At 41.1% G+C, this 9,638-nt stretch overlaps 1 protein-coding gene across 3 annotated transcripts in view; it reads left to right on the forward strand.

The window, feature by feature from the left end:
• DCUN1D4 (DCN1, defective in cullin neddylation 1, domain containing 4) overlaps positions 1-9,381 on the forward strand; it is a 70,682-nt gene extending 61,301 nt beyond the window's left edge. For all 3 annotated transcript variants that reach the window (XM_010858916.1, XM_010858915.1, XM_010858914.1), the window contains 3 exons: positions 3,653-3,757; positions 5,833-5,935; positions 6,047-9,381. In XM_010858916.1, the coding sequence (XP_010857218.1) occupies positions 3,653-3,757; positions 5,833-5,935; positions 6,047-6,102 (264 nt within the window). In that variant the 3' untranslated portion in view covers positions 6,103-9,381. The remainder of the gene's footprint in view (positions 1-3,652; positions 3,758-5,832; positions 5,936-6,046) is intronic.
• Positions 9,382-9,638: the final 257 nt, after the last annotated feature.

Here is a 9,638-nt window from a genome sequence, read left to right on the forward strand (position 1 = left end):
GGACTCCCATTCAGAAAACTGATTTGCTGTGTTTTCAGCTTTGTAAACAACCACATTGATTCATGTTCTTTAGCACTCTGTTTTTGCCTTATGTTTGTTGAACTGTGATAAGGAAGACTGCATTGTCTCTTTATATTTTGTAATCCCCATGGTTTCAAATAAAAATTCTGTGACCTGTATTACAGGTCTTCAGTGACAGCCTTTGGATTTCACGTAAATTGTTACCAGTTTCTTGGTTGTCACCATTCAACATGTTTGTGATCATGGGCACTTATATATTGTTTCTTATGTATTCTAGCCTCTCCCGAAATCTTATGGATGTCTTTTTTAATGTTAAAGATTTTTTTCTTTATAATTTTAGTAATTCAGCATTCCCCTTTTTCAAGTACTATTAAAACTTTGGGAAAATTGGAAATTGGTCATCTGACAGAGGTCTGTGACATAGCGTGTCTGAATACCTAGATGTTTGGAGAATCATTTTTGTAATATTTATATTTACATATTTACAGTTGATTAATTATTTTGTTTTAGTTTGTGTCACCTGTGCCATTTAAGAAAAAAAAAAAGCTTAACTATCACATCTTACAGGAAGACCTGTATTTGAACAGTCTTACATAAACAAAAGCACTATTTGTTTTCAAAGTTGAATGTCAAATCAGAACTTGATAAAACTTCATTATTCACTCCATTAGTGGTTAATAGTCTTTAGCTTGAGGAGTACGTTCTCGTTCCATAAACGAAACATAGCTTTTTAGAATATTCAGAGTAGGATCCTTTGGTTTTACAGCTGCAAATAACATCTGTAACTGCTTTTAAAAATATGTGTTTAAGGAAGACCACAAAGCAGAATCTAGTTGTGTATTGTAGGGGGTTAATAGGTCTTTGGTGTGTGTGTGTGGAGCCTGCTTGGTTCCTATTAGTATTTGATGGATACAATGAAAGTTGTTTGTTTTGTTGTCTTAGAAAAATGAAAGCCGTGAAATCCATACCTGCACATTGTGGGTCGAGAGGTGGACAGGGAGAGCAGTTCTTCTGCTTTCCCCTTAGCCTTGAGGGGCCTTTGGGGGTGCTGGTTGACTCTGGACAGCCTGTCTCAAGGTACTCGCTGCTTAGATTCTGACCTTGAGATGCTGAAGTCTGCCTCTCTCACCCTGATGCTCCACGAGCAGAGTCACAGGGTCAGTGTTGACAGCGAACTATTTGAATTTCCTTCGAAGGGCTTCTAGATGTTTTTAGCTGTATTCCTTGGATTTGTTAAGGTGATTTAAAAAACAACAACAACAACACTCAGTGTTGATGGCTGCTTCATAGCATCCTGGGAGATTCAGTTCACTTAGTTGGGAACACCTTTGAGAATGCCATTAGGATCACTGTCAGAGAACCCCCGGGCGTGTCTCCATTTTGCTGTTTCGTAGATGTTTGCTCTGGGATCTCTCAGTTGTGCTGTCCCCAGGAATCCGCAGTGTTTGCAGTCATGGTCATTTGCACGTAGCCTCACATCTCCCCACAGGCAACATTGGTGATCAGCGAGATGCCACTGTTCAGATCGCGAGTGCCTCCATAATATCTCTCTCTTGTTTGCTAGGCAGAAGATGGTGTTAGTGATTGCGAGCTGCTGGCTGGCACCCTGGCAGAGCAGGAGTGAGTGAGTGCTGTTCAGCTTTCCGGCCCTGTGAGTCTGATGCCTTCCCTCCATGTTTTGGCATCGCTGCCAAACACATGCATTGAAATCCTTCATGATCACCAGTTTGTCAGATGGTTGCACTGTTTCCAAGAGTCTGTCCAGGTCCTCTGTATCTTCTTTTCTGTCACCTTAGTGTATGTCCATTGTGATGGGGACGTGGATGGTGTTGGAAGAAGGCACAGTGTGTATCAGGGCCAGACTGGCGACTTTAGGTCTAGTGAACGACTACAGGCTCCTCAGAGGGAGAGCATTTCCAGAGCGTCCATGCCCTCAGCCCAGCGCTGCCTGAGCTGTTGTTCAACTGGGGCCCGGTCCTGTGGTGCCGCGTGCGTTTTCAGCAGGTCCCTGGTTTTCTTCCATGGGACTGTGGAGGGTGCTCCATAGTGGGGTATGCTGCTGCTGCTGCACCCACGTGACAGGACAAGAGGAAGTCTTCTGTTTCCTTGCACAGTGCATTGCAGAAGCATGAGCCATGCAGTGCAACACCCCACGAGGCTCGGGGGCAGAAGGGGGGCCCCCACGAGGGTGCCCTTCCCACTGTCCTCTCCTCGGAGTGAGCCCTGCACCCTTGAGCAGGGTGATGTACGTGGCCAGGGGAGGGCAGGACAGGCTGTAGAGGGCAGGCCCCTGCTTGCCCTGAACTATGGAGCCCTCCTCAGACTTAAGCTGTGTGGCCAGGACAGGGCCGGGTGACTGAGAGCCATCTGACCCGGCCTGTGGTTGCATGGCCGTCATGCCGCACAACTGGGGCCGAAAGGCAGACCCGTCGCACATCTCCATTGTTGGCTATTGAGTGAGGTGCTTACGTTTGCTGTATTGTTTAGGTCCTTTACTTTAAAATCAGTGTCAGGGCCAGAAATTCTCCTTGTACTCAAGAGCACTTCACTGTTAGAAAACTTGAGGTAACAGCTTTATCAGGAGGTGTGTGTGGCTGCACATGTGGCCGGCACGGGGTCATGCATCCTCCCTTAATCTGGTGAACATTTAGATTCCACTCCACATGAAACAGCCAGGCACTTTCTCCCTTTGTAGAAAGATACTTTTGCAAAGTTTCTTTGAAACTAAGATACCATGACGAGGCTAGCTACCATTTGATGTCTAAGGTTACCACTCAAGGTCCCAGGTCCTCTGTCCTTTTACATAGAAACTGCCCACTTTTTAGTTCCCAGATGGAATCTTGTAAGAAAGATCAGTGAGAAATTAACATTCTTAATTGTAAATATAAGTAGAAGGAGCTTAATCTGCCCATAATCTGCCCAGGCTTATGTAAATGTCTTTTCTGGATTCCTCATGCAATGTCATCTTTCACCTGGCTGTTAGTTAGGGGTGTTGTGCTAGGAGATGTCGCGTGCAGCAAATCTAAGGTAAGAAGCACTGTGGCAGGTAGACAGGTGGACATACTGCTTTCCCCGAAGGTGGGGGATGGAAGGTTCTCCAGAGCCCCGATGTTCATTAGGAGCTCCACTGAACTCCATCATTTTTAGGTGCAAAAAAAGCATTTACCAGTGAAATAAAATTGGTGGAAGAAAGATTTTTTTTCAAGAAAACCTGATTCCTAAGCATGAAATTTGAAACCTTTAAACTCTATGTAGTTAAGTTATAGGTTTTGGGGATCAGTAATTATGATGTCGGTAATAATCATAAATGTCAAACAGCTAGTGATTGAGTTATGGATTTTTATTTATCCCAAGAAATAATCACAGATAACAATCATATCCCATGAAATAATCATAGATTAGGGTGATCATTCAGTTGATATGACTCTTTCTCACAGTAAAACTCTAGAGTACAAAACTGTTTAACCCTTCCATTATGTCTGACCACCTCCCCTCCCCCTACCTTAGTCTTGACTCAGGGTTTTTATGGTGTATGATACAGGAACTGTTTACTAATTCCTCACTGAAGTGAAATAGGAATTTGGATTGTTTGGGGGCACCTGGCTCATCCTTGTTTTTGTTTGTTAAACAGGAAAAGGACCAGCGAAGCCTAGACATAAACACTGCCAAGTGCATGTTGGGACTGTTACTAGGAAAAATCTGGCCCCTTTTTCCAGTTTTTCACCAATTCTTAGAGGTACTAAATTGTTATTTTATGGAATGTATGTTTGCTTGCTTAGAACTACCAAGTAAACTTTACTCGATCCTCTTCTGTACTTTTCTGTTTGTCATACTTCTCTGCCTGTAGGAACTGTGGCGACGTACTGGCTGCCCCTGAGCACGTTCCCGAGTCCCGAGCATCCCTGTGTGTGCACATGGCCCCGGCCCCCTACAAATGCTCCAGACACCGCAGCTCTGGCCTTTCCTCTCTTGTCCCCCTTTTGTTTGTGTTTAGATTTCCTGCTTTTTATAACAAGAGTAAAACAAGATTTACCTTATTTTGTGGCTTTAGATGAAGTTCCACTTTTATGAAGTGAAGGTTGGAGAACAGCCATCCACTCTCTCACTAAATTCAGTCTGTGTAACATGTCCTTACCTACTCTTATCTCCAAGAAACTTCAGTCTCAGTGGCCAGTTCCTTCATTTGGTATCTCCTGCAGTTTAAATTTTCTTCACGTTTGTGTTTGAAATAATCCAGCACTTCCCTCCATTGTTATCATTTGTTTGCTCTAAGTATTAATGAGAGAAATTCTGAGCTGCTGGTTATTAGGAACTGGCTCTGATGCCAATGTAATACTGTTAAGACTTGGAAGAACCTGAGGTGAAAGTCTGAGTTACTTGGGTTGTCATATATAGCCTCCTTCTTGCCCTCCAGTCCCCAAACCCCTTTAAAAATTGCTTTTTCCTTGAAAGGATAAGGGTGTTGGATCTTGGAGAAATTCCTGGACTTTACACTGACTCCAGCCTCACTCTTGAAATAATCTTCCTTACAACTTGTTGGTGTAATGGTCCAGAAAAACTTCTGACAGGCTTCTTTGAGAACTGTTATTAAAATTTGCTTTTAACATTACTAACTGGGATTCCTGAAGAAAGGTATGAAAACAAGTTTTTAACATAAGAAGCACTTGTTTACATGACAGCCCGTATTTACCAGTGATCTCTTCCAGTTTCTCTGACAACCCTCAGAAATGTTAGCTTTATTTGGAAAGTGAGTAGCAATGGGCTCCTGATCTCAGGATCCTGGGAAGAATTTAAGGCTGGGTGTGAAGGTCCTTCTGTAGCTGAAAGACTACAGCAGATTTGACTTCACACAGTTCCAGGAGCACCATCAACTGTTTCAGTGACTGGGTTTTGCTTTTAGTTGCTTAGAAAGTTTATAGTCTGTGCTTTGTTCTCTCTCTCACACCAGTTTGCATTTTTCTTTTAAAAGGACCCAGTAATCCTTTCATTTGAGCTTTTCTTGTGTTTACATCCTCCAAACCATTGGCTCAACTCTCTTTGCTTTTTAGGTACTTGCTTTGTTTTCCAGTGTTCCCAATTTTAGTGGCAAAGATTTAAGAATTATCAGACTGGGTTTTATTTTTAGATTTTTATACAGGGATATTATATTTTGAAATATGCATGTGGCCTTTTTCCTGTCTGGGAGGAAGAGAAAAACTATTTCATGGCTGTTCTTAGTCCTTTTATGATCAGACTCAAGTTTTTAATTATCAGAACAGTAACTCTTCAGTGACTGGACCACCTAGTCCTGAGAGTGCTTGCAGCACTTAGCAAGGTCTCGTTGAGTAAACCCACGGCGGCATGTGCCGTTAGCTGACAGCTTGACAGGAAGCATGATGTTCATGTCAGGGCCTGTTAATGGGAGCAACTCTTTATTTAGCACTTACTGTGTGCCACACACTCAATAAAGTGCTTTTTATAAATTATAGAAATTATCTGCCTTAATCCTTACCACATCTCTGTGAAATGGATATTATCCCTCTTTTACATAAAAGGGCTTTTGCCATCTAGAAATTTCACTCCTAGGGATGTAAAGTTGTGTTTCTTCGATGCACTTGTTGTTTTATGTTGAGCCCCCATAATATTTTTGTAATGAAAATTGTCATCCACAGTTCCCCTCTCGCTATCTCTCACCCTTCTCCTAGAATGGTGCCTAACACACCTCAAATGGAAAGTGATAACCTTCATGAGCTTTTATCAAGTTGATTGTCACAGCAGTTGAAACTGTCTGATTTGTTGTGTCAGTAATTCATATTGTTTTTCCTCCACCAGCAATCAAAATATAAAGTTATTAATAAAGACCAATGGTGCAATGTGCTAGAGTTTAGCAGAACAATTAACCTTGACCTCAGCAACTACGATGAAGATGGAGCATGTAAGTACTGGGCGGGTGTCGTTTTCCCCCTGCCCCCCGCACGTTTGCTCCTCAGCCTCTGAGAAGTCTCATAGCTGTGTTGTTCCCTGCCTCTCTTCTCTCTCTCTCCAGGGCCAGTTTTGTTGGACGAGTTTGTGGAGTGGTATAAAGACAAACAGATGTCCTAGGACTTTATGCATAGCAGCGAGAGAGTCACTGTTACCACAGTTATGTCAACCATTAGCCATAAATTGCTGTTTGTACCCAGCGCATGCTGCTTTTCTCGCACGGTCTCCCTTTGGCAGGGACGCGTCGGTGTTTGCTGTTGAATGGGCCAGCTCTGCTTGCTGTGTGGCACTGTTCTCTTGGAAGGCTGCTTTGCAGTTTGTATTTACACTACAGATTGGTGAATTTGCCAGCGTCCTCACTGTGATTATGTGTATATTGCTGTTTAAATTTTGTATATGTGTATAAAAAGACAAAGCTTCACCTAGAGATTATTTCTGCAAAAATGTATTGTAAAATAATTTTTGTGGCATATTTCTAGTCCCTTTTTTCAAATGACCCAATTACACTTTTCTTTGGTCTCAAAATGTAGCATTTCAGATATAAGACAGAACAGCTGTTATCATATGCAAATGTTGCCAGAATTAACCTTATTATTTAAGAGGCCAACTTTGGAAGGAGGTGGGAGTCGTAACTTTTCAGAGGCGTTATGCCAAATCTAATTTGGTTTACTTAAATATTAGCATTTTGAAATGATGCAAGTTAGAATAATTGAACATATAGACCCATACCATGCCACACATCATTTCCACCGTGCAGTATATAGGTTTTGATTTTCTAATGTTAAAGCTGTCATAGTTTGAATATAGGTACAGATGAACAAATTACAATTGCACCTTTTTTTCCCATTGGTTTTAAACCCTTGTATACTTTTTTAGTGCTTTTTTTTTCCTTTTGCATTCTTCTAGTCAGTGTTTGGTCTGCTGATGCTTTCTATGCCATTCTAAGTAAAATTTATTTTGCCGCCTCCATGAAAACCTAATGGTTTGCTGGCAATTTATAACTGCAGAGCACTTTTAGTTGTGGCTTGAAATTTTAGTTAAGCTTTCATGGTGTCTGATTTTCTAGTTTTGCGGGGGCGGGTGGGGGGAAGAACTATACTGTAAGTGAGAGGTGTTTTGTTTTGTTTTCCTTTTTTTGTTTCTTTCATGCTAGGCTTTTCCTGGCAGAATGTCCATTGCAGGCAGTGGACACGACACCACCAGCATTGAGCTAAAAACTCTATTACACGGTAGGACCTTTCCTGGAGGGGCCGCTCGTCATTACCTGAGTAATATGTACAGAGAGGTGATAGCCATTATTTATGTGGGTGAAGAAACAGGAGTAAATGGGATGGTATTTTTAGGTTTGTATTTTATGTTTTGTTTTTTTTTTTTCTTTTCTTGTCTTAGCCCTTCTCAAGGAAATGTACAAAAAACATGCTTCTCCCTCAACTCTCTGGTGCTATTGAATGACTTAATTTAGTCCCTAAAGTTTGTGAGAACACAATAGTCTAATGACTTTCAACCAAGTGAAAGCTAGTGGTGCATTTGAGCAAGAAAATGCATAGTTGTGAGCAAAATCCATGACTGAACATGTGACAGTTGGAAGAGGTTCAGATTATTTCAAAACCTGGCCCCAAAACCTTTTGGGTCAAATGTGAACCTTTTAACGGCATTATATGAGTAAAGCACACAGACAATGCTACTGTTTGACCACGATTTCACAGTTTCTTTGCAAACAGTGTTCAGATTTTCATATTTTGTTTTTCCCTAACTGAACCACCAAAGACAGGAATTTTGTGTGTATATACAGTGTGTGTGCATATACAAAATCATGATCTGGTAGAATGAAACTCACTTCCTTTTTCTACCAAATAGAAAGGTTTGGTTTGCTGTGAAATAAACCAGAAGTTTGAAAAACTCTGTAGTGATTAAGCATACTTAATCATTCCTTGTTTAGAAGCTGTAGACTCCCCTTCTACTTTACACATTCACACCAATTTGCACAAATTCATCCCTGAAAAGAACAGAAGACGTTGACAGCAAGCACAGCTCCTGAGACCAGCGTGTTGAAAGGGCTTCCGTTCCGACGGGTGCCTGTTAACTCCATTGGTGACTGGCTATAGGCAGGTTCCAATCTGTGGAGAACTTGATTCATTTTCAAAAGGATCCCATGAAGTTAACAAATCACACTTTAAAGGCAGCAGTTCTTAAATTCGATCAACTCTAGTTTTGTTTAAAGCAAATAGAAATCATCAATGAAATTATTTTCAAAGGTACTGTAACAAACTGGAAAATTTTTTAACAGTAAGCACAGTTAATCCCAAAATAAGAGGGTGGCTACAGGGAAAATGTTACATTTTAACACACAGTGAACATTTTGATGACAGGGGTTTTGGAAAAGCCAAGCAAAAATTATTTCATGATGTGTAACATGGAAGTAAATATTCCAGAAGGGTGATCTTGCCTATTTAGAAAAGGCCAAATAATCTCTGAATTCCCTTGAAAAATAAATCTTTGTGACTGCAGCGTGCTTGCCCTTGGTTTCTGTGATTTTATGCAGTTATTTTTAAGGGGAAGAAGAGCCAGAAGTAATAAGATATTTTTTCATAAAAATCTCCCTAAGTTACATAAGTTGAGCAGTCACCAAGCACTTATTTATGGGCAAATGATAAGTAAACGAGGGTGCCTTTTTCTGGTTTTTCTTTATCACCTACATCTCCACCCTTTCTTTCTTTCCATCGTGTTTTGGCCTCCACGTTGCAATACTCTGTGATAACGGAATCCAACTTTTAGATGTTGACTGTTGCGGTAGGTTGGAAATTGCATTATTTGATTTGCCATAATCACCCTCTATAATGTTACGTGCAGCTTATTTGAAGCATGACCTCTGAACTAAGTTTTTATAAAGCTCACTAGACAGACTTCTAGGATCTGGATTAACAACAGACTTCTGTTGCCTCTCAGTCTCCATCTTAACAGTGCTTTTGAAGTTTATACAGAAAGCTTTAAAAGTTAGTTTGTGCCCTTGGTTTTTACTCTTACAACTGCTAAAATACCTCTGTAAGCCTTATCTTTTATTCTTTCATATGTTGTATAATAAATGTATAGAATCCATTGACCAACTAAATTGTTGGGTGTCTGTAAATGAGACCAAAATGTGGGTTGCTTCTTTTCATGAAGTCATTTCTCTCGGGGGTTACTGTCAGTGAACTGCAGCTAACCTGTAACTGTGAATGCTTCGTGTCGTCAGTATTTGCATCACCTTCATAAACGTGTGCAAGTCCTGTGACTCCCAGCTTAACTGAAATATTGTTATGCCACCTAACTTGAGTACAGCAAACTGGTTTTAGGTTTTAATGTAATTGATGTAAAACGATACCCCATAAATAAAAAAGTTATTTGTGTTTGGTTTCAGAACTGATTTGTTTATTTTTCTCTTTTCATGGCTTTCTCTTAAAAAATCCCTTAAGGTAGTTTTAGACTTCCCTGGGTGGCTCAGACGGTAAAGAATCTGCCTGCAGTGCGGGAGACCTGGGTTCTCTACCTGGGTTGAGAAGATCCCCTGGAGGAGGGCATGGCAACCCACTTCAGTATTCTTGCCTGGAAAATCCCCATGACAGAGGAGCCTGGCGGGCTGTAGCCCATGGGGTCGCAAAGAGTCAGACATGACTGAG

The sequence above is a fragment of the Bison bison genome, unplaced genomic scaffold (genome assembly GCF_000754665.1).
Source record: "Bison bison bison isolate TAMUID 2011002044 unplaced genomic scaffold, Bison_UMD1.0 scf7180017864451, whole genome shotgun sequence".
Taxonomy (NCBI): domain Eukaryota; kingdom Metazoa; phylum Chordata; class Mammalia; order Artiodactyla; family Bovidae; genus Bison; species Bison bison.